This window comes from Lepidothrix coronata, unplaced genomic scaffold, assembly GCF_001604755.1.
Source record: "Lepidothrix coronata isolate B3197 unplaced genomic scaffold, Lepidothrix_coronata-1.0 Scaffold16, whole genome shotgun sequence".
NCBI lineage: Eukaryota > Metazoa > Chordata > Aves > Passeriformes > Pipridae > Lepidothrix > Lepidothrix coronata.
In genome coordinates, this window is record NW_016690196.1 from 4,667,512 (window position 1) to 4,691,501 (window position 23,990).

At 39.9% G+C, this 23,990-nt stretch overlaps 2 protein-coding genes across 6 annotated transcripts in view; both read right to left on the reverse strand.

Moving 5' to 3' along the window:
* Positions 1-644, reverse strand: part of STRN (striatin) — a 68,117-nt gene extending 67,473 nt beyond the window's left edge. For 3 of the 5 annotated variants that reach the window (XM_017806603.1, XM_017806602.1, XM_017806600.1), the window contains exon 1: positions 260-397. Coding sequence is in view for 2 of the 5 variants with exons in the window: in XM_017806597.1 (XP_017662086.1) it covers positions 260-565 (306 nt within the window). In the remaining 3 variants the exon portion in view is untranslated. Of the gene's footprint in view, positions 1-259 lie in introns of all 5 variants that reach the window. The other 2 variants (XM_017806597.1, XM_017806598.1) reach the window with 2 other exon arrangements.
* A 1,279-nt stretch (positions 645-1,923) lies between these two features.
* HEATR5B (HEAT repeat containing 5B) overlaps positions 1,924-23,990 on the reverse strand; it is a 52,457-nt gene continuing 30,390 nt past the window's right edge. Inside the window, exons 24-33 of the mRNA XM_017806596.1 lie at positions 22,147-22,326; positions 21,240-21,477; positions 20,386-20,646; positions 18,737-18,864; positions 18,406-18,550; positions 13,639-13,908; positions 11,524-11,748; positions 9,410-9,561; positions 6,240-6,453; positions 1,924-4,652 (exon numbers count right to left, since the gene is read on the reverse strand). Coding sequence (XP_017662085.1) covers positions 4,348-4,652; positions 6,240-6,453; positions 9,410-9,561; positions 11,524-11,748; positions 13,639-13,908; positions 18,406-18,550; positions 18,737-18,864; positions 20,386-20,646; positions 21,240-21,477; positions 22,147-22,326 — 2,118 coding nt within the window. The 3' untranslated portion in view covers positions 1,924-4,347. The remainder of the gene's footprint in view (positions 4,653-6,239; positions 6,454-9,409; positions 9,562-11,523; positions 11,749-13,638; positions 13,909-18,405; positions 18,551-18,736; positions 18,865-20,385; positions 20,647-21,239; positions 21,478-22,146; positions 22,327-23,990) is intronic.

Below are 23,990 nucleotides of genomic sequence, written 5' to 3' on the forward strand. Positions count from 1 at the left end.
GGGCACTCGGAGAACTGCAGAGAGGCGGCGGGAGCGGCCGCTCCGGGCCGGGGCCGCCACGTCCCGCCCCTCGCCCGGCGGCGGCCGCCCCCGGGGACAGGGAAACAGCCCCGGCGGCCGCTCCCTCCCGGGGAAAGGAACGAGCCATGGCAGCGCCCAGGGCGGCCGCGCTCCTCCGGCTGCCCAGGGACGCGGGAGACCGAGGGGGAGCGGCCGGCGGAGCCGGGGGCGCGGGGGGGTGGAAGGTCGCGGGTGTTACCTGCAGCTCCGCCCGCTCCGCCTCCCACTCGGCGCGCTCCGCCTCGAAGCGGCCCCACTCGTGCTGCAGGAAATGCAGGATGCCCGGCACGCTGTACTGAGCCCGGGACGCCGACAGCGGCGCGGCGGCTCCGGAGGCTGCGACCCCCCCGCCGCCGCCGCCTCCTCCCGCTACTGCCGCGGCGGCCGCCGCTGCCGCCGCCTCGCCCGGCTCGAGCCCCGGCCCGCCCGCCGGCGGCGGCAGCAGCAGCGCGTTGTTGTTGTTGTTGTTGCTGAAGAAGACGCCGGGCCCTGCTTGCTCGTCCATGGCCGGGCCGGGTCCGCCTGGCTCCTGCCGCCGCTCCCGCCGCGGAGGTCCCGGCAGCACCAGCACCAGCAGCAGCAACAACCTGGGCGCGTCCCGCCCGCCGTCACCGCCTGACAGCCACCCCCACCCGCCGCTACGGCGGCCCGCCGGGGACAGCGCGGAGAGCGACCCGCCCGCACCTCTCGCAGCATCCTGGGAAATGTAGTTCCGCTGGAGGGCGGGGAGGATTCCCCGATCGCCGCCTTCTCCCCGCACCGCCCTTAATTCGAGGGATGGTGTTCTGGCGGCTGAGCCTCAGCCCCGAGATAGAGACCGGCAGGGCCGCTGGCAGCGCGCCCCCGGGACCGGTGGGTTGGGCAGGGGTGCGGCAGCGGCGGCAGGGACAGGGCAGCTCCTGCTGCAGCAGGAGCACAGGGCAGTGGGCACCTCCACCTCCGAGAGGGGTCTGAACGGCTCGGGCACTCCCGCAGCCCACCCCGGGGACACGGGGAGGGCAGGTGTCTCGCAGCAGTCCCACATGCTCAGGTCAGGCCCTGCTCTTTCAGCCCCTTCTTTTCTGCTTCGGCCCTGCTCGGAGCAGTGCTCGGCCTCATATTGCCGAAAGCTGCAAATCCTGCCCAAGGCTGCAGGGGTTTCTTGAACATCGTTTCGAATGCTGGAAGACAGCAACACAAAATTTTTCAGGAATTGCCACGCTGCCTGTTCCCATATGAGGAAAGGGAAAACAAGATCCTGTGAGGCAGAGGGTGCAAACTGCTGGCAGCACTGCCCTCTCCCCCTCTCCCCAAGGCACAAAGAGACGAAGTTGGGCTTGCTTTCCATGCCATGTGCAGACCAGCACCAGAGCCCTACTGGAGACACTGGAGACACAAACACACTGCTCCAACAGGCTGTACCACAGGTGTGTGACAGATGGCACATGCCACCAAGGAGCTTCCACGAGGTTCCTGCGGGCCCTGAGAATGGGCCCTGCTTGTGCCACTCCCGTGTCCTTCGCCATGCCCCGGGCATGGGAGGAGTGCCCCACTGCTTACTCAGGCTGTGTTTCCTGTTTCCTTCTGGTTGCTCCAAAACCGAACTTGCCTGCTTCATAACCCTGCCCTCGGAGCTAGAGCTGTGGCTGGTGGGCAACCTCTTTGGGAAAGACAACTAAAGAAGCTTCCAGAGAGCGGAGGGGAACTGAAGGGAAAGCACTGAAGAGGGACTGTGCTACTGGAGTAGAACAACAAGGCTCACTCAAAAAGGAAGGAAACAGCAGAGAGAGATGAAAGATGTGAAAGGGAAACGGAGCACATTTAAAAAAATCTGACAAAGAAAAACAACAAAAAGAGAGTGACAAACAATAAGCACTACAGACATTTCGAGTTACTTCAGGGTTTTTTTAATCAAATGAAATTTGATCCCAAAATATTATGTAAAACCACACAGTTATACCTTTAGTATCAGGAGTAAGCAGAGAAGCAAATGAGGACTAAACTGGGGAAGGATGTATACAAATGAGAGTTGTGCATGTTGTAGACAGCCACACAATATACAAAGAAAAACCTCTCCCATCTCTATCCCTCTACTTCTATCTAGTACCATTTTCCCTTCTGCTAACTTATTTCTCTTTTTCTACTGACTTAGTTATGCTTGATTGCTACACTTCCCTCCTCCCCCCCTTTTCTGAGTTTTCAGACATCTTGTCAACTAGAGTCTAACCAAAACTTAAAAGTGCTCAGATAAAAAGGTAAACAAAACCTGATTACAGTTAAAATCATTCCAAGAAGTCATTATTTACTAGACTATCTGGTGGGGAGGAACAAATCTAAAACAGGTTATAAACTTGTTTTCTTAGTTTTACTTGCAAAATGTTTGTCTTCAATTTTGTACTGAGTTCCCATAATACTTTCTCTCAAATGTTAAACAGATTTAGAACTTCTTCTAAGCAATACAGCTTTGTAATGCTGGAAACACATAATAGAAAGTGATATATTTTAATCAATTTAATTCCCACTACTCATACTAAGATGAAAAAAGTAGTGAAACTACTTTCTTCCTCATGTACAGCATATTGTTTTTACTTCCACATATATCTTTACTCCTATAGAACAATGGAACAAGACAGAAGTTAACAGCTTCATGAAAAAAAATTGAGAGATTAGAGGATGCACCATTTGTTGTCATCACTTTAGTATTAAAATGTTCACTGTGAAATGAAAGCTTTTCTGATTTTATGTTAAATATTTTGCACACAGCAAATGCTATAGGGCAGAAGAGCATTGTCTTGACCATTTTGCATAGGTACTCAAAGGGATATTAGATAAGGTCTTACAGGAAAATAGAAAGCCCAGAGGCAAGTGACTATGCAAAAATAGCGATCTAAAAATATCTCAACCAGCTATGAATCATGATCAATTCTATTTACTATCCCTTTGTTATATTTGAGGTTGATGCATCTGAAATACCCAGTTTTTACAGAGTATCCAGAAAAACATCAGAGATGAAATTCAACAGGCCTAGCTGAGGCCTCTAGTTATGTAGCTTCTCTCTATAAAGCAAAATGTATAGAAAGATCCCTATAGAAGCCCATAAATTCAACAGCTGTGTCAAAAAATTCATGTAAGTCAGTCTTGTATACACAAGAAAATACATGGTTCCACACTTCTGCCAATGGGAAGGGCGAGGCCTGGCAGCAGACAGACATTGGGAATCACAGCACTTGAGCTCTAAGCTCCAAAATCTGCAGACCAGACTCAGCCAGATGCAAGGGGAGTCACGTGCTTTTCAAAAAAGAAAAGCCTGGTAGGGGAAGGAGAAACTGGAGGAGCCTGACTTTCACTGGTGTTCTGCCCCCTGAGTCAGCAGAGGTTCAAAGGACTCCAGTAATTCTGCTTGCAAACTTTATCAAGGATTACAGGTATGATATATTCACTAAGACTAAAATCTTGCAGCAAGGTCAAATATGAGTCTGGACAAAGGGCAGAGCACTGACTCATCACATACTCAACCAGTGGCTGGCAGAACAGGAAGACTGCAAACACAGAGCACCTTACAAGGGCCAAAATCTACACCTACAGAAATGCAGATAGCAGGCAGTTCTCTTTATAAACTCAATTTCCAATGCATTCCCTTAAATTTTATCTTAGAAGAGATAGGGGATTAGATTCTTTGCATCCTTTATTCATTTTCAAGCATGGAAACTAATTTGAAAGCAATATACACCACATAAATAAGGACAACTCATTAAGACAGCATGCTTGATCATTCACCTTGAGAAAGGCTGAAAATTTTCAACTCTTTTGTTGTGTTTTTTTCATGCAAGCTGAGATGATCTACAAAGTCTGACAATCTCCTTCCTTACTTTGTTTTTAAAAGGAAAAAATGCATACTTCTACATTTGAAATTCCCCACGGTACAGGGTAAGTACTTCACAACAGTTTTTCTTCTTCCCTCCGTCCCCACTGTGCTAGTGTGTTGGCACAATGGTAGGATAACAATCATCAGATTTCAAAAACCAGTGGAGGGTTTGGGGAGCTTTTAAAAATAAATAAAAGTGTTTAGATATAGAATAATCTTTCTGTGGATAATTTATAACAGAAATTCATAAATATGATCACAATTTCCTAAAAATCTATACAAACACAAGTAACACCACTTCCCTTGTAATGCATGGATTTCAAGTAATTACACAAAGCTCCATTAGACAGCCTTTCACATACAAATTACACAAAATTATACATGTATGCAGGGATAATGTAATGCTTCTGACTACTTAATGGTCCAAAAATAATAAAAGTAATTCAAAAAAAGCTAGTTTTCAGTTTAATTGTTGGGGTGGAATGTACTGTGGGTGGTGGTTGCCTAGCAGCTGCTTTTGCTTTGCTGGCCTGACTTGCTCGGACTGCAGTTTCTAGACGTGTTTTTAATTCAGGAGCAGCTCCCATTACTGTCTTGAAAGCACGTGGGTAAAGTGGACCAATGTGCATTAGATTCTGAAGTGCAAACTCGTGAAGATCCTTAGATGCTGCAGATGCAGAAGCGAAGGCATTTTCATTCAGTAAATAGGAGATCAGAGTGGGAACAAGAAGGGCAAGCAACTGTACTCCTAAAAGTGAAAGAAAAAAAATTGCCATATCAGAGAATAAAACAAAATAAAAATAATTTTATCAGTTACTAGACTGATAAGGGTAATCTTGTTTTCAAAACTGACAATAAACACTGTAATTAAAAACTTATCAAATAAAATCCAACTTAAATGTAGATGGCTTCCTGTCCTTTCATCACTCAAATCTTTCTTACCAGAATTGAGTTTCAGACTTCTATTATTGTTCATTACAGTTATGTTGATCCTGACACTTATTTAAAGATGCTTTTGCACCATCCGATTGCAGATCATTGATAAAGATTGTAAAATGTAGAGTGCCTACCATATTAAAGGGTTTCAAAACACTTTTCAGGAAGACAGAAACGTTATTCAATCGAATCTGAGTATCAGCCTCCCCAGTGAGCATAAAGTGAACCACTATTAGTATGCAAATGTTCACAAAAAAGTCAGGGACAGTTTTCTGCTGTTATATTATATTATATTAATCTGGAAGATTCTAATCCAAAAACTAGCACCGCAGATATACTTAGCCTTGCATGACCTAATGAGGCCAAAGCTCAAAATGGCAAAGGGATCAAAAGGGTTGACCTTCAGAACAAAAAAGGCAGCTGAACTTAAACAATAAGGTAAATTTTTGTATCTAGAAAGGCTACAAGTATGCCTTCGAAATGTGTAATAGGCTAATTGTACATTTTAAGCTCAAAGAACTTAAACATTAATGGTAATTCATTTATCTAAAATTTTGTAGATTATTTTCCCCTAAAGATTTTGACTAATTCACACTCAATGTGGTGATTGTCTCCAGACAGCAAAAATCAGATGTTCTGTTTCCTCATTTGCTTCAGTTTCTCTCTCATTTTAAATGTCTTTCAAACATCTGTGCCCAAACCAGAATGGGGCTCAACAAATTTAGTATTTTATCATAAACAAAAAGAAATACCAACAAAGAGTATGCTGGGGGAAAAATAAACAAACCACAAAAACCAAGCAAAAGAAAAACCCCACAAAAAACTAACAGTAATATTTTTACAAGGAACTTTATCAGCATTTGAAGTCAAATATCTGCAGAGTAAGTCTTCAGAATGCACATTGTTCCAGTTAGAGAATAACTAACTTAAATTATAAATTGTGTATTCTATCTACTGAAGCAAACAGTAGGCTTCATTTACAATGAAGATACTCTGACCAGTACTGTTCAACTTTTTGGGCTTTTTAGATAAACTTTGTTGTGCTGGTAGAAGCAATCTGATAGAAGTCCACTAAAATAAGTAGAAGTTAACAATGAAAAAAAGTAAACTTAAACAGTGTGAACTACTCATTTCCAAACAGAATAAAACATCGCTCATTACTGCAGTTCATGTTCAGAAATTTTTTTCCTGCAATCAGCAGAAATGCAAAGGTTGCAGTGTATCATACTTATGTGCTATACAAGTTCATGTATACAAAAGGTCTAGTACTGTAATTACAAAAGCATGTTGCGCACACGTTCTGTTTGTGACTATGCCATCAAGTTCCTAACTGCAAGTTTCTGATGTTCAATATTCTATTTTAGCATTACACATTTCTCCAGAAAACATAAATACTTACTATTCTGCTCCTCACCAAGGGCGACCAATGTTTCAAGGACTTTAATTCCTTCCTGGACTGCTAAAAGCTCCAGGTTGTTGTTCGGGCGGCTCCTTTCCACAGCTTTCAACTTCTCAACCATGATAGGGGCCAACGAATGAATATATGGAGTTGACAGGGCACGATTGGTGTGTTGGAACACAGAAAGCAGAAGCTGGTAACACTTGGCTTGAACCTAATCAAATCAAAGATAAATACACTGTCCTCAAAGTTATTTGTTAACTCACAGAATTCTAATAAACTCTGTTATCAATAATAATAATAAAAAAAAAAGACTACTAAAGGGGAAGGAAACATACTGAATAAGAGGAAAGCAGCAACGCAGCCCATCTGCTAAAACAGTATTAGCCCAGTTTTCAATATAAGGAAGGCCAATTAGAAAGAACATGCAGGTACTAAAAAGCAGTAATAATATAAACTGAGAGAATATAAAGGCATATAATGTCATACAAGTCAGTTACACTGGTTCACGGTGAACTACATCTTTAAGTCTCAGAACCACCAGTTCTAATAGTAGATGAATCTTCAAAATCATGACATTCTATTCCAATCCCAGAAGGGTAACACAGCCCATAAAAATTACTCAGATCAAAGTGATCTTATTGCTCTAACTCAAATCAAGGCTGTAGCCAAAAGTGTCAGGCCTGTCCATCCTTCCTTCTCATTCCCCATCTTGTGCTGCTGGTAGTATAGGACTATACAGGTAGCCATACTGTGAGCTGGATCACAGAATGCTCTCCTTGTCTTCCTTCTATTTTTCTTTTTCCCTCCTCCCTCTCTGTGGAAAGCAGAGATTATTAATGCCAAGGTTTGGGAAAATAACTCACTGATGATCTTGTTTAGATGAAATTATGAATACTTTTTTTTGGGTGTACAACAATCTTCCTTCAAAATCTCACACGAATAACCCAGAACTCTGGAAAACTAAAACTCCACGCCAAATAAGAGGATAAAACATTGCACATGTTTTCAAACTGCACTAAAGTCTGAACAGGATGAGTTATTGAGCACATGTTAAACAGAAATGTTCTAGAGGAAGTACTACTGGACACAGCGATCTGTTAGAAGATCTGAGGGTCACTAAAAACACAGATATATACATAAAACTATTGAATAAAAATCACAGATAATAAAAACTAATGGTAAGAAAATAGAAGTTACGCAGCTCAGGTCATTAGTACACAGCTGTAGGCGTTCTATACAATTCAAATTTAAGGCCAGAAGAAATAACATTTATTCTAATATCATTTGTATGGTAGCTCTAACAGAGCTCCACAGAAGAACATTTTCCCTTAGCATCGTATTCAGCATCATCTTCGACCCGCTTCAAAAAGTTTTTCCTCTATCTCTCCATACTGCTCCTAATAATTTCCTTCCCTTTCTGTCTATGTTGTTTAAACTCCATTTCTTATTAGCTTGTTATCATGCTAAAGATTATTAGCCTTTGAAATAAAGAGTAGAAGTATTTTCTTAACTGCATACTTATTTCAAATGCATTTTAAGACTGCATCTGACAGAAGAATTTCATCCGAGTTTATTTTCCTCCATCTCTGTAGTACAAAACTTTTGACTATTCTGCATTCACAGAAATCTACAAAAACTCCTGTGAGGTAAAATCAGGGCTTCTTCAAAGCATATAAGGTACACTCCCATGTAAAACTTGCCCATTATCATTGAGACACTTGGGTCTCTCAAGTGAGTTATCTGATTGGAACAAAATGGAATTGAGCTCACCAGACTTCTGGTTATTATTATACATGATATTGAACCTTTTCAGACTTTTGCAGGTGGCAATACTTTCAAAACTACTCCTATATTTCTTATGAGGCAGCAATAATTCTTTAGAAGACTTTTTTTTTTAATCAGTTCAAGGCTTTTAGTACAGTCAGTACCAAGCTTTTATTACAAACAAGTGTCTAGTTATTGACTGCAACAATGAGTATTATAAATTTAAAAACTTAGAATAAACACACAAAAAGTATCACAGAGTATATGTACTGCACATTAGTGAGAGGAGAATGGACACAGACTGGCTGCTGTCCAAGTTTTCTCTGTGAGTTACAAAAATAGTGGTAAGTTCCAGCTGACGGGCAGCTTTCCAGCAGGGTGGTGGGCAAAAATGTACTTCTCTCACAGTTCATGTGTTTATACAGACTGGAGAGAGATCATGACATAAAAGTTTCTGCTTAATATAACTGACATTTCCATTCATGCACTAAAATTTTAAGTAGCTTTCCATCCAAAGTAAGGCTTCAAAACAAACTGAATTTTATGTTCATGCTGGAAAACACCTGCCCTGCTACGGAGAAGAATTATCAGTCTGAACATGATTTTACATGCCTCACTGTGACCCCAAACATATCCGCATTTTTTGCCTGTTTTTTTCTCAGGAATCTCTGCAGTGCTTGCCTGTGGAAACACTACAGATTTTTCTCTTTAAGCTCCCACCCGTAGACTTGTCTGATACATACATGGCTGGAAAAGTTAAGCTTAACTATCCATACAGTGCATTAGCTTGCTTGAACAAAGTCAGTCTACAACTTTTTAACTTTCCTATTTAATGAGAAAATAATTCAGAAGATAATTCATAAAGACAAGACGAAGGGCAGAAGTGAAATCAAGAAACAAATGATTCACAATCTGTAGATGCTCTGATGGCAACTACAATATTATATTTTTGCTCTTAAACTGAATTTTGTATGAACATGTAAAATAAGTACAGGTTTTGCACAAACAAATATGAAATTGATCAAAAATGTGGGCTGTAATTTTATCCACAGAAAAATGGTTAATTTGTATTATAAAAGATCAGCATAATGTAGAGATGTCGCCACTCTCTGGTAAACAACCTTTTCATTTGAAAAAATTTCACATACCAAAGATTGGTTTTGTCTTTTAAGAAGCTCCAAGTCAAGAATCTGGCACCAGGCTATGAACACACTTTATCTAGAAGCACTTAGTTTGGGTTATTTTGCTCATGAATTTCAATAAGGTATGGTCGAAAATTCTAATTATTTTGACTTGCAGTATCTGTCCCTGAAGTAAAGGCATCATTCAGGAAATGTGTTAAATATATGACAATTAGTTTTTGTTGTCTATATATCATTCACAATCCCATAACGCGATCTTACCCAAGGATCACAGGAATTTAATGCACTTCTAAATCTGTTCATACATCCATTTTGTAAAGACTGCACTCCAATTATTTCAGTGCTTGCTGACCAAAGGAAGAGAGCAATAGCTGTAAGTATGCTTACTTCATCAAGAATAGGTTTAGAGGCTTCTGAAAAACAAAATCAAACATGCTGTTAGCTTATTCCAAAAGGCTTTAGAATTTACTTAATAAAAGACAGCGAACACAGATAAACTCAAAAAGGAAATATAGGTACTTGAAATTATTTGCAACTACACACGCATGTAATTATTACAAAATCACTTTGTCATTATTGATTGTGACTGACAAAAAGCTGAACAACTCTATTCTAATAGTTGTTTTAATAAAAGAAGTCAAACTTTCTGAAACTTAAGTATTAAGGAAAACATCATCACCCACACTTTCTTGGACCAAGTCATATTATTTGTTTTCAATGTGTAAACAAGAGAGAAAAAAAGTCTATTTTTTTAGATCCTTTCTCCATTAAAGATTTATCTCATTTTAGTTTTATTATCCAGCTGATACAGCAGAGTAAGGAACTGATATCCAGTATGGCAACAACTTCTACTTAACATGAGGCTTCACAGAACAGACTAGTTGATCTGACAGCCACCTGTCACCAATAGGAACAGTACTAGTTTAACATTTCTTGATTTTCAAATAGCCTGTATTTGCCATTGTCTTTTTTTTTCTGTGCACAAGCTCTGTCTTCACAGATCTCATTCATGAATTTACAACAGGAAGAAAAAAATTTATATTTTTATATAAACTATTATAATATATATAAAAAACACTGTTCTGCTGATTTGGTTGGTCAGATTGGTTCTGTTCTCTGAGAGGCACAAAGAAACAGCATGTATAAAGTCAGCAAAAAAGAAAAACAGCATGACTGCCCTTTATAGATGTCAGCCAGTCACTCAATTGGCTTAACCATGATGTGAAACTTCACTTCAAAAAAACTACTCCAAGCATTTTAAGTAACAACTTTCCTTACATTATTTAAATTTAAGCTTGTTTAAATTTTATTGAATGATGAGACTTGAAATTGTATGCAGTAGACTTTGCTTAGATTTTTGTATGTGTGAGCTATCCCACTTCACAGAAAACTGGAAAGGAAAAGGAAAACATACACTCCTGCAAGGAACCAAGAAAGATTTCTGAAGTCTGCAAAAAAGCCTAAAGCCAGTAATGTTTCTAGAAAGAGGGACTGGGGAATCTTTACAGTAACAAAAGGCTGGAAGACAAGAGCTGATGTGATAAATCAAATTAGAAGTTTGGCTTGGTTAACACAAATCTAGTGATCCTCCCCCTTTAGACATTTCAGACTCATTTCCAATTACCTACTCTCTTCCCATTTCTCACATGAGTAGCTCCATTCAACCTCTTCACTCTCTACAAATGGCTCCTTGGCAATGTAATGGGATGTTTTTTTCCCTGAACTACCATTATGCAAATGGCAAATCTTCGTGTCTCTCTTTTGCTAACTATGCAGATGAGACTGTACATCTTTTTCACTTTTTGAAGGGCAAGGCAAAGCACCTATGTGAACCAAGAGAAGTAGTCTGCAGTTCTCTGAAGAGACACAGTATCCATCCTGCTGGTGAGTAACAGGGTTTTTTTTGGAAGGGGTAAGATTTCTTTCTCACCACTGAAAGCTTGTAACAGTATTGTGAGTATCCTACTCAGTCCGAACCTTGCCACAATTATCTGTTGCTGTCTTCACATTCAATTAACTTTAACACTTACTGTCATTAAAGACTACATGAATTGTGCAAGTGCAAAACCTGAGAAAGGCAGGGCTGCACGATGAGTTGCAAAAGAGAAAAGTTCTAACAGGAGGTTATGATCAACACTGTCAAAGAAAACAGACCAAACAAGGACAAATCTGGGATGAGAACTCTTGAGATGCAACTGTATTTTATTAAAGCCAATGTTGTGCTTTTCTTCAACACAATCTGTTTAGCAACTGATAAATTATGCTCTCTGCACTTAGGTCTTACATAAAATTATAGGCAGATACCATACTTGCCTTTTCATTACAAAACCCAGTTCTCTTTAATTTTAACTCTGCTGCAATGAGAAACTACTTACCAGGTTGAGAATCTTCCAAGATAGATGCCAGAGTGCTACGGATAAGACCTGTCCATTGTTTCTGAGTTTCATCAGTCTTGACTGTTGGAAGAGTAACAATAGTTTTTATCCCTTGAAGGGCTGCACTGACTGGAGGTGGGACCTGGTTATCTGCCGATTTTACTGCTGTTTCTTTCAATACTCTTGTTATCAGAAATAGGATAGTAGGTAAGATTGTCATACACCCTAAAAAAAAAAAAGAAAAAGAAAGATAAAATAGAATTTCTGAAGTGTGGTAGATAACCTCTTTGGCTTTCCCAATATGCATATATATGGTTGGAAACAAAGGACATGCCAAGATAACCTGCAATTCAGGTAACAAGTGACACATGCCATTCAACATTTTATCACCAAATTCATTCATCAGTACTACTGAAGTGTATCTTAACACAAGTCATACAAGCCAACGCTTGAAATGCTGATGTCAACTCAGGAATGATGATTCAGCTATTAAAGCTTTGTCCTACAGGGCATGTGATACATGGTATGTCATCCAGATTGTTTGCAAGATCTACATATCACTAGGGTTCTTTAAACAACAAGAGTAAGAGGCCTGGAAACAGGTATCCAAAGCAAGTCATAGCACCTTCCAAGGAAGATGGTGTGTAGTAAAAGCCCCAGTAGTAAAAGTAGTAAAAGTAAGGAAGATATCTGTGTGTCTCACATCCTGGGCAGAATCTGTAGGAGTTTCAAGAACACATGTAGACTTCAAGCCCCTGCAGGATTGAAAGAAGGGTGCTATTGGGTTTAGGCCCACAATATCAATCTGTAGGTTACTTGAGACAGTCAAGTCTCTTTCTGTATCTTTTCTATACCTCATTTTCCCACATCTGTGGAAACATAAATCCCGTCATGTTCCTAGTTCTGGGAATCTGTAAGGATAAATACATTAAGTAGAACAATTATGACAGGAAGGGACTGCTGGAGGTCATCTAGTTTAACTCCCTCTATCAAAGTAGCAGTTCTTGAAGATCAGATTGCCCAGGATCTTGTCCAATGAAGACTGTAAGATGCTCATATTTGAAAGAAAGAGGAAGACAAAAAAACACTCGATCACAGGAAGTGACGAGTTCTTTTTGTTTAGTTTCCCTTACATCCAAAGGCTCAACTAACACAAATGTTTGTGCATGTGCTATCCCCACTTCCCTACACCTATCAGCTGGCTACATCTTCTGAATGAGAAAAAAACCCAGACTCAGTCTCTGTAGACTAATAGTAGTTTCTGAGCTATTTTGGAAAAAGAATTAGGAATCAAATAAAAACAGTGTAGGATTCCAGATCAACTCAAAATCTACTGTTCCTTGAAGAATTGCAAGACACAAACTGTCTGTTTGAAGACAGGCCATACTGTCTTTTGAGTATGACTTTGTCCAAATACATTATCTATATCAGTGTGTGAAACTTTCCAAAGATCCTCAAGACAACACTTAAAGCAATTTGTTCTCTGAAAAGCAAAACTCAAAGACTGCAGCTTCCCATGGAACTGTGTCCTTTACCCCTGAACTTCACTCAGTGCAATTACCCTTGTTTACACATATCCTTTGTGACAGTCTTTCGGGGCAGAAGAAAGCTCCATTTAGGTTAGAGTCACATTTGGAATGACTGACAGCCAACGGCTGCAAAACCAAGTGTACTGCAGCTGAATTGCACTGATTTTTTCTCAGCAGGATTCTCTTTTCATACAGATGCTGCTTTATGAACTTTTCAGGAATTTAAAGATTCCTGTGTTCTTCTACAATATGATTAAAATTTGCCAAAATGTTTCAAAATCATGAAAAAGGGAAAAAAACCCAACAATAAAATAAGAGTTATACAGAGCTAATTTCCTCAGCAAACTTGCAGCATACGTGCAAAATTTAAAGTCAAATAATTTCCTCTATGCTGCTCACTGGAAAAGCCTGAATTCTTAATTTAGTTTACAACCTAAACATACTTATCAATAGATGACACTTAAAGCATCTCATTACAATATATTTACAGTTTATTTTTAGCATCATATCCTCATGGCACTCCCACTAGAGTAACCTAGTGGTTACTCAGATATTCTGTTACATATATGCTGTTACAATACCTTACCTGCTGGAGAACAGAGAGAAGGCAGTTCAGACAGAATATTAATGGTGGCAGCCACAAGACGAGCACTTTCCTCAGAGAGGTGGGATTTGGCAGCAATGTGACTTGGAGAATCAGACACTTTTGAACTCAGATGGGGCATGTGTCGTACTAGGATAAACATGAGCAATTCCATGGCTGCAAAGACTAGAGATTTTCCAGGCACAAGACCACCACTCGCACCTCCCTCTCCTAAAGCAACACGATTTTCTTTTTCCTCATTATCATCTTCATCTGAAAAAAGAAAGAAATGTGTGAGGAGACAGTTAAGGGAGATCCCATAACAAAGATTACGTGAAACTCTTCACAAAAAAGTTAAAAATCAAGAAGAAAAAGTTGCTTTACAATAAGATAGCACAAATATGACTCATGTCAAACTAAATGTTTTAGTTAGAATGACTTACAGGCATTTAAAATGCTTCAGAAGTATTGTGATTGCAACAATACTTACTAAAAATCCATCCAGAACTAGAAAAAAAGAGTATTCTTACACACAATAAAACTGCAGTTAATTATTTTGCTTCTTTTAAAACTGATTATAAAATTAACAGCAATGGCTGCCAAATAAACAGGCAGGACAATATTTTTTTAATTTAATAGCTATTAATTATATGTTCCACCCTGACAAAATCTTATTCCAGCCTAAATTGATTATGAAATAAGAGAACAGAAAAGCATTGTAGGATTCTATGTCTGAGTTCATGATTTGAGTGTATTCAGTTCAAAAAGCCTCTCTTTTGATGGCAGCTTGGCCAGCTGCAGTCTTTCCTTCTCCTAGTAAACAGCAACAGAGATTCAGTAAGTCAAAGCTGGCCTGAACTACCCCTATATAGCTCCTATGAATTTAAATGATTGCTACTGTTATCACATTCATCGATTTGAAAAATGCAGCTTACTGGGCTGACAGCAAACAATTCCATTAATTCATATGAAGGAACAGAGCCTGCATTTTCACTTGTGCTGGCTCGAGTTCCAGCAAAATCCTCTCCCTGTTTTTATGTGGAAAATGGGCAAAAGCTATCAGCTGGGGTTTTTTTTTATGAACAGTATATTGTGCCAGATTAAGATAGTAATTTTCCGTAGTAAGAGAATATTCTTTGGGTTTCAATTCACTTCTTTCAGGTAACAGAAAATACAGCAGACCTAACTTAACCAGGTTGCCACTTGGAAACTAGTTTACCTAGCAAAGATGGAAACAGTACATATGTGAGATTTTTGAAGAAATGGTAAAGGGATGATTGAACAGGAAGACTCTCTGCTAAAAGGAAGAGGTTACTAAAAGTACCTCAGAAAGTAGCTTTCAGACTGATGTTAGTTTCAGACTCCTGGTTCAGTGTTAAATATCTGCAAGCATGGAGATGCCACAACATCCCTAGACATCTGTTCTACTGCTTCACCACTCCCACAATGACTAATTTTTTCCTTGTATCCCATCTGGATTTCCATTACTGCAATTTGTGTCCATTGCCTCTTGTTCTTCTACCATATGCCTTTCAGAAGTCTCTAGATTGGCCTTGTATTTAAATCCCTTTTAAGAAGGGGGATTGCTGTTCTATCCCATATTAACCCTCCCTTCTGCAGACTAAACACATTCAGCTCTCAGCCTCTCCTCATGGGGTCACACATACTTCACCTCCCTAAGCAGCTTAGTGGACCTTCACTGAACTTCCCTCATGTTTGTCAACATGTCTCTTATTCAGAATGAGAAGGAAGGGTGAAAAAAAATAGACACTGCTCCAGATGCATCTTCACAAGCTCAAACTGAAAGGACAACCATACCCTTTAATCTACTGGTCACGCTTTTCTAACACAGCCCAGTAACAGACTCTCCAGCATTGCATAGGTTTCATACTACAGATTCACATACACCACTCACTATCTGGCAAATCTGCTATCCAATCTGTCAGCCTGCCAGCCTATACCAATGCACATTCCATCCCAATGCAGGATTTTGCATTTGTCTTTGCCGAACTTCAGCAGGTTCTCGGTCCTGCAGTTCAAAATTCCCCTGAAAGGTAGCATTGCCCTCCAGCATATCTACCACTTGCACAATTTGGTATCATACACAAATTTGCTGAGGCTGCACTCTGTCCTATCGTCCAGGTTGTTCATGGTGATGTTTAACAGTAGCAGGCCAACACTGATCTCTAAGAAACACCAGTGGCAACCAGCTGCAAGTCAGACTTGAATCTCTGAACTCCATTCAAGCACAGCAGTCTAGTTGTTCTCCCACTTTTCAGTCAACACTGCTCCAATTTGACAATGATATTATGAAGTACTGGGTCAAAAGCCTTGCAAAATATCCACCATTCCACATCCAAAGCCAGTTATTTCATCACAGAGGGGGATGAGGCATTATTTGTCCTTGGTAAGCCTGTGCTCATTATTTCAAATCACATTTTTCTACTTCATGTACTAAGAAGTGGTTTCCAAAGGAATTTTCTCAACACACACGGCAGGCTTACTGGCAAGATGGTATCCCAAAAATCCACCTTACATCTTTTGTTTTTCAAAGTTAGCCATAGCATCTGGTTTTTACCATTCTTTGGAAAGCCTTCTGGAGCACCACAGCTTTTCAAAGATAACTGCAACAACCTTAGCATGTCATCAGCCAGCCCCCTCAGATGCATCCCATCTGGTTCCAGGGTACGTCCAGCTGTTTTGTAAGCAGTCCCTAACCTGATGCTTGTCTGCTGCAGGTAGCATTTCTCTTCCCTAAACTTGCTCACTAGATACAGACACAGGAGGACTAAGCAAAAAAGATAACAGCGCCTCGTTTTTTCCCCCACCATGTTTTTTCATTAGATCATTCATTCCATTCAGCAGTGGGTCCAAATTTCCTTCATCTCTTTGCTGCCAACATATCTATAAAAGTCCTTCTTGCCATACTTGACATTCACCATCATTTAGTTCCAGCTAAGTTGTGGCTTTCCCAATTCCACTCCACCATACCCAAGCAGGAGTCTTCAGGAGTCTTCCTGGGTAGTCTGGCCCCACTTCCACCATTCATATACTTCCTTGTCACATTTGAGTTTGATCAGAAGTTTCTGTTCAGCCAAGTCAGCCTCCCGCTGATGGTTTTGAATGAGCTTTATTTTGTCATTGAAGATGAACAATCCCTCTTTCCTTTGCCCTTCAGGGAAGCTTACCACAAAAGTCTTGTCTACAGGCTCCCTGACAAGCCAAATTCTGCTAAGTCAGGCCAAAGCTTTTGCTCTGCTGCTTGCTTTCTTCATTTCCCTTGAGATCATGAGCCCTACTATCACATAGCTGCTGTAGCCACAACTACCATTAACCTTCATAACCATTTCTTAGCGAGGAGCAAATCCACTGAGCCTCTCCCTTATTTGGACTGAAAAAACCTGTGCCTCATACACTTCTCAGTGTTAGCATCCTGCAGTGTCACCCTTCCAGCACACGACTGGATGGCAAAAGCCTCTCTCAAGGCTCCCACAGCTTGATTGGAAGCTTCTTCCAGTTGTTTTAATATGGCTTCACCCATCTTCCCTTCTTGATTAAGCAGCCTGTGGCAAAGAAGACAGCTCCTGACTGGTAACACCCTTCACTACTTCTAAGTGGTATCAGTTCTGACCCATCAAAGTGGGTCAGAACTGGCTCCTCCTCTCTTGGCAGATCTCTGTAGTGTTCTCCAACTGGATATCTGGAGATAGAGCCTTTTGTTGCTGAAGTCACCATCTTGTAGCTGCCACCTTCATGCAAATGTCATCCTCCAAGGCCATATTCCAGCATAGCCTACGGCTGCCTTTCCTGAGAAACATGGACTTCAGCCCTGCACCTGCAGGACCTCTGTGAAGAACATTTCATTCTTCCATTGCCTTTCCAGAGATCATACACTCTGCTCACCTTCACATGCATTTCCTTCACGTCTCACAGGTGAGATCTGGCCCTAGCTGCACAGACAAGCATCTGGAGGACAGTCACATCAGCACTTTCATCTGAAATTCCAGCACGGTCAGTAGACGTCTGATGTACCAAGGTGATTATTCCTCAGTCAGCAGAATGTGTCTTGTTGTATGTCACTGCCACCATTATGCTGACTCCAGCAGTCTTGTACAGTCTTGAGCAGCACTTCTGGGCTGCATAAGCATGCCTTTCCATGCCAACTGCCTTGCTTCTGTTTGGACATCCTGTTCCCAGAGCTTCTGGTTGCTGACACACCCTGAATGCCCTGAATGTCAGTGAAGTAAGAACCCAGGTGCAAGTTTGCTCCACTTCCTGGCAAGATCTTCTGGGCAGGCAACTTTTCATCCTGGTTCCACTAGCAGTTCACTCACTTCATGAATGCCAGTTGTGCCAGGGACACACCACAAAACCCTACACCAGGGACTAAACCACTGAACTTCAGAAAAAAAGGCAAACGAAGTGCTAAGGAGGCAGTTAGTAGAGAAACCTTAAGGAAACTGAGCAAGGTATTAGAAAGTCCTAGACCTTAAGTGGAGTGCTGGGTATAACTTTCACCACTCAAGAAAAAAGAATGAAAACAATTACATGAAAAGAATAACCACTAGAATGATCAGAGGAAGAAAAACTACATCTTACAAGAGTTAAGAAATCAGCAGGTAATTACGAATACAAACAAAATTATCTGTGGAATACACAGCATCTTCCTCCTCAGTGTAACCATACTCTAATGCAATTGAGTTCCTTTCCCAAGACAAAAACCTGTTACTTATTTACTCTGCAAAGCAAGCCACATTTTCAAAATCTTACTTAGTGTGTTTCTTTTTTCCTGCAAATAATCTTGAGCTGCTCTTACTATCTGCTGGACAACGCCTGTAACCAGTAGCTGGACTGAGGGAGGATCCCAGGTCAGGAGCAGTCGGTGAAGCACACTCAAGAGTTCAACACCAAGGAGCTACAGTAAAACAAAATACATATAAAAAAATTAATTAGGACTTAACGAATCCTGATTGTTATGTCACTTGTTTATGAGGAGCAAATACTTTTCTCACATGAAAAATAATTACAGCTTTTGTAATCATCATAGAGGAAAGACCAAGACCTAGAAAAAGCTCATTGTCACAACATGATCATACATTACCTGATCCTCTGCAATATGGATCCTGGCACAAGGGGAATCCAATAAAGTATGAAGTGCTTGTAAACAAGATGTAACATGCTCAACAGGCTCTTCAGGTCGTGGGGAACACAGAAACTGTATACTAACACCTGAAAAGAGCAATAATTAAAAAGAATGTTCATATCATCATAAAATCAAGTTTTCTTTTTAAATTTTTCTTTAAGTATAGCAGGTTCTTAACAACTTTAGAAAGATAATGTGTTTTTTCAATTTTTCTTCCTTTAAAAGAGGGTCTATGTATTAAAAAGACCAAAACTGCATTTGCTTCCTCTTCTGCATCATGTCTTCCCAAAAATTAGGCAGGATAAAAAAAAAAAAAACAGTGACAACAAGCAACTTGGACTAACAACAAGCAACTTGGACTACTGAACAGAAATCTATCTAAATCTAAAGATCTTTAAGTCAGACTTCTGAATCCTTCAGTTGTAAACTGCATTTTATTTTCTTGAACTCTTTAAAATGTAAAGATAAATGAGATGAAGTTAAGCCTCAAAAAATACGCAATATTCATATTATACATATGGCACTTTATTCTGGCTTTAAATATCTGTATATCTCAGGAAACTGTTGGCATTTCTCAGATCACATCCACCCCTTAAAGGTGTTAGGTAACAACAGAGGACAACAGTGAGTGCTGCTCACAGATGAAAAACTGATACAAAAGCTACTCATGTGAATTGTCAAATATCAGTCTCTGCTGAACAGTATTTTTATAAGGGTATTTTAATTAACCCTGCAGCTTTTGCATCTTTAAAGCACAAAATTTTGTATCATCTGTATTAATCATAGAATCATAGAATCAGCTGGGTTGGAAAGGACCTCAGAGATCATCAAGTCCAACCCTTGATCCACTACTGCCGTGGTTACTAGACCATGGCATTAAGTGTCACATCCACTCTCATCTTAAAAACCTCCAGGGACAGTGAATCCACCACCTCCCTGGGCAGCCCATTCCAATGCCTGATTACCCTCTCTGTAAAGAATTTCTTCCTAATATCCAACCTAAACCTCCCCTGGCACAGCTTAAGACCATGCCCTCTTGTCTTACTGATAGTTGCCTGGGAAAAGAGATCAACCTCCACCTGGCTACAACCTCCTTTCAGGGAGTTGTAGAGAGTGATGAGGTCTCCCCTGAGCCTCCTCTTCTCCAGGCTGAACAACCTCAGTTCCCTCAGCCTCTCCTCATAGGACTTGTGCTCGAGTCCCTTCACCAGCCTTGTTGCTCTTCTCTGGACCTGCTCCAGCACCTCAATATCCTTCCTGAACTGAGGGGCCCAGAACTGGACACAGCACTCCAGGTGTGGCCTCACCAGCACTGAGTATATTACAGTGTAGGACAGTTCCTACTCATTTTATTTAATTACATAAATAAACTAGATATACAACTTATCCATAAAAATCACAATAATCATACTGACAAATATTCTGCCAATGCTATAAAGAACACAACAAACAGAGATAGAAAGGAGACACAGATTTTCAAAACATTAATGTCCAGATATATAATGCATCTTAAACCTCCTAGATTTCAGGAAAAGTATCTTTTCTTATTCCCATAGTGTTTCATACCATGATGTGCTGCTACTGAGCTCTTAACTTGCAACTCTTACCCAAAATTAAGTGCATTCGATCTTTGTTTATCTCTGGTAAAGATTTAGTGGCAGGTGGAGTTCCAGGTGTCTGGTTTAACATAATGGATGTAGCACGTTTCTGTGAACTGGGCATTGCTGCAGCAGTCTCTTCTGTTGACTCTGACACATTAAATCCTGTACTGTTCAGCCAAAGTGCCACTGCATGTAGTATGGGAGCCCAGGAGTTTCGGTAATGCAGTCTAGCTGTATCAATTGTTTCTGGAGTGTAAAATGCTCCTCCTGTTAAATTAGCAAAGCAAAGGTAAATTCTAAAATTATCTGCCAATAATAGACAACAAGCATGTACTTTAAATTTATCAGCACATTTATTCTGGGTGTGTTGGATTATGTAAACATTCAGGTATAACACTTGTTAGTGAGAGTAAATTCCAATTGTGTAGTAACGTTGTAGCAACATCAGTACCTCTCATAGGAAAGCACACTGGCCATGATGAAGCAGTGAGCAGAGAGCAAAGGCAGGCACAGTCATCAGGTCTTGCAGCATATTTTTCATATAGAACATTCACTCTTAACTCAGTAAAATAACGTAAGCCATATCCACTCTAATCTTGGGGGCTGTGTTTTTCTTACAATAACATCTTTTTGCATTTCATATCAAGGTATTAGAGGTGCAGACATACTCTTAATTCCACAAAGACATCAGTAATTCAGATAAAGAGTCTATTCATTCAGATTGAAGGAAAAAAGCTCGAAGTTGAAACATATTTCTATCACGCACAGGCAGAAATTTTTCACTTGCAAAAAAACATGCATGCCAAGTAATTTATAGAATAATTCTGAAGGTTCAACTACAGTTTTCTTTCAGTGCTTACCATCTGGTGGAAGCTGGGTAGCAAATTCAGCTGGTAAAGTTAAAAGAGCGTAATCTTTCAGCGCAGCTAACCAGAGTCGGCTGAGCGCAGGCAGTTCAGGTTGTACAAGTGTGATCAAACTGTCTGGTGGCAACTCATCTACAGTACCAAAATCATCCTCATCCTCCTCTGTGCTCTTTAAAACACGCTTTGGTTTGGTCTCCGCTTCTTTCTTAATCTTCATGGCAACAACATACACCTAGAAGATATGAAAATACGTGCTGTGAGATTTTTAAAAGAAAGAAAAGCAGCAGCCTTTCCCTTGTGAATGTAACAGATTCCATATGTTTATAACTCACCAGAAAATGACAGAAAGAGATTTTCAATACAACTACATTTTATTTATTTTTTTCCTTTTATTTCTACCAGTACATATGTAACAGGGTCATAAATGGCACTTTCTTAAAATATTTTGGCTACACGCTTTTGTTTCTAAAACGTGTCAATCAGGAACACTTTGACAAACTCTTAGTTAACTAACTGCAATATTATACCAGAATATATTTCAAAGTTGTTTGATTTCTGAGGGGTTTTTTGGGGAGAGAAGGGTTTGCTTTTTGTTTGCTTGGTTCTGGAGGGTTTTTTAAGTTTAAGAGCAATAAGATGAGAAGAAATTCAAAATGTGATAGGGTATGAGTGTGTATTTTGATACAGAAAAGTGCAGTAAAACAAAGAACAATCAAGCCTCACTGTAAATATGGATTGACAGAATGGCAGAAAAAGCAACAGAGAAAGATATAGAGATTAAAACATCCCAGGAGTGAAAGTGCAACAGGTTAGGAGGTTAGAAGGACAGGTGCAGCCAGGGAGGTGTAAGGCTGCTATTACTCTGTAAAATATTTTCAGTCTTTCAAAGGTCAATGTTTACCTCAGCCCATGCTTTCAGAACTGCAAGTTTTTCCATAGTAGTTGCACTCTCTCGGTAAAGCTGGCTAGAAGATCCCTTTCCTGCTTGCACTTTATCCAGGGAAGAGACAAGAAGGTTGTGAACTCGGCGAAGATCATTCAGGTCACTTACAACCCCACTTCCTATCCAAGCGCTACATACCTAGACAACAAAGTTTAGAATCATTCTAAACTAGCAAAAAAACCCAGCAACCTTATAAACAAAAAAATTTAATCAGTAAGAAAACAAAACCTAGAACAATCACCACCAAAAACTTTGCCACTCTCGTCCTGCTTAACACAAATAAACCTGAGGTTTTCCTTTTTTTAATTCCCACCCATGACAACAGAACTGCTCAGGTAAGTCATTACAAAGGCTGTATTTGCAATGCATATTAATACTTAAAATAGTTTTTTAATCCTCCACAAATAAGTAGTAACAATTTTTTTATTCTGTTCCCAAGTGTCTGGTCAAATCCTTCAGGTAATGTGCCATTGCATTCCCTGTGAAGAATATACTGGACAGCAGTCAATAAAAGTACATCTTTAGAAACCCATGCCTCTCTAATTAATATATAAGGCTCCATACTAATGAGAAGCTTTCAAATCACTAATGTCAAGAAAACAACTAGAAATGAGTGAAATACAAATCTTTGAAAATCTGAGTTATGATTTGGAACCAACAGTTCTATATCTAGAATAATCGATATGAGACATAGTGGACAGACAGTTGGGTATCTCTTCACTTTTTCTTTGAATTAAATGGATCCAAATAGGTACTTAAAATAACAAGCATCACACAGATCTGCTGCTCCTGGCTAATGCTATACATTGGCATTCATTCTATGAAACACATTCATGCCCAGGCATAATGCAGACACAATAGAAGAATTTCGGTGCAACTGCTTTTCTACAAAGATAAAAAGGGACAAATTCTTTCAGAAGAACTGCTCTTATTCTGGTGATGATTCTACAAGGATAAGGAACAGAAGCAAAAAAACCAAGCAGTTCAGGTTTTACAAACTCTTTTTCCAAGGCATTTTTGACCAATCTCCAATTTTTATTTTGCTTCTAGAGAACCAGTTCCATGAAAGCCTTTGGGGAAGGGACTCTCATAATCTAGAATGATGGACATATTTAAAATAATGTAAAAACAAACACCAAAAGTGTCCCAAAGATGTACAGGTCAAAGCTGTTGAAAATGTCTCACAAATCCATTATTCATTTGCAGTAGGATGAAGACCAGCTTCAATCCTGCTGCTCAGCAAGTCAACACCCGTTTCATTCATATAAATACATAAAAATAACAACATCCAACTCATTCAGTGAAGCTTCTCTCTGTCCATGTAACTTCTAGAGAGAATTCAATATCCAAAACTAATCTCTAACCATTTGATCCTGTACATGCACACATCCACTTTGAAACCAGCTGAACAGAGAAGATTTTGACAACTTACACAGAATAAGTTTTCACACAAACTGCCTCTTCATCTAGTTTTAAATGTACAGAAACATTCTGTAAGTCAGGATGGACATAGACTTTTCTACGTGTAGATACCAAATTATGCAGTACTTGATCTATCCTTACAAGTTTTGCTGGAAATTAAGATTATAAAAGAACAAGACAAAGTCACACTCCTTCTGGACCAAATTCACTAAATAGAACTCATGTACACAGCGTTATTGTTTCAAAACTGATGTTTGCATAGATAATTAAACTGCTGCTTTAAACTACAGTAGTAATTTCACTGTGCAAAACACATTCCAGATACTACCACAGCTATGTTGCTGATAGTTGGTTTAAACTACAGTATGCAAGATCACACA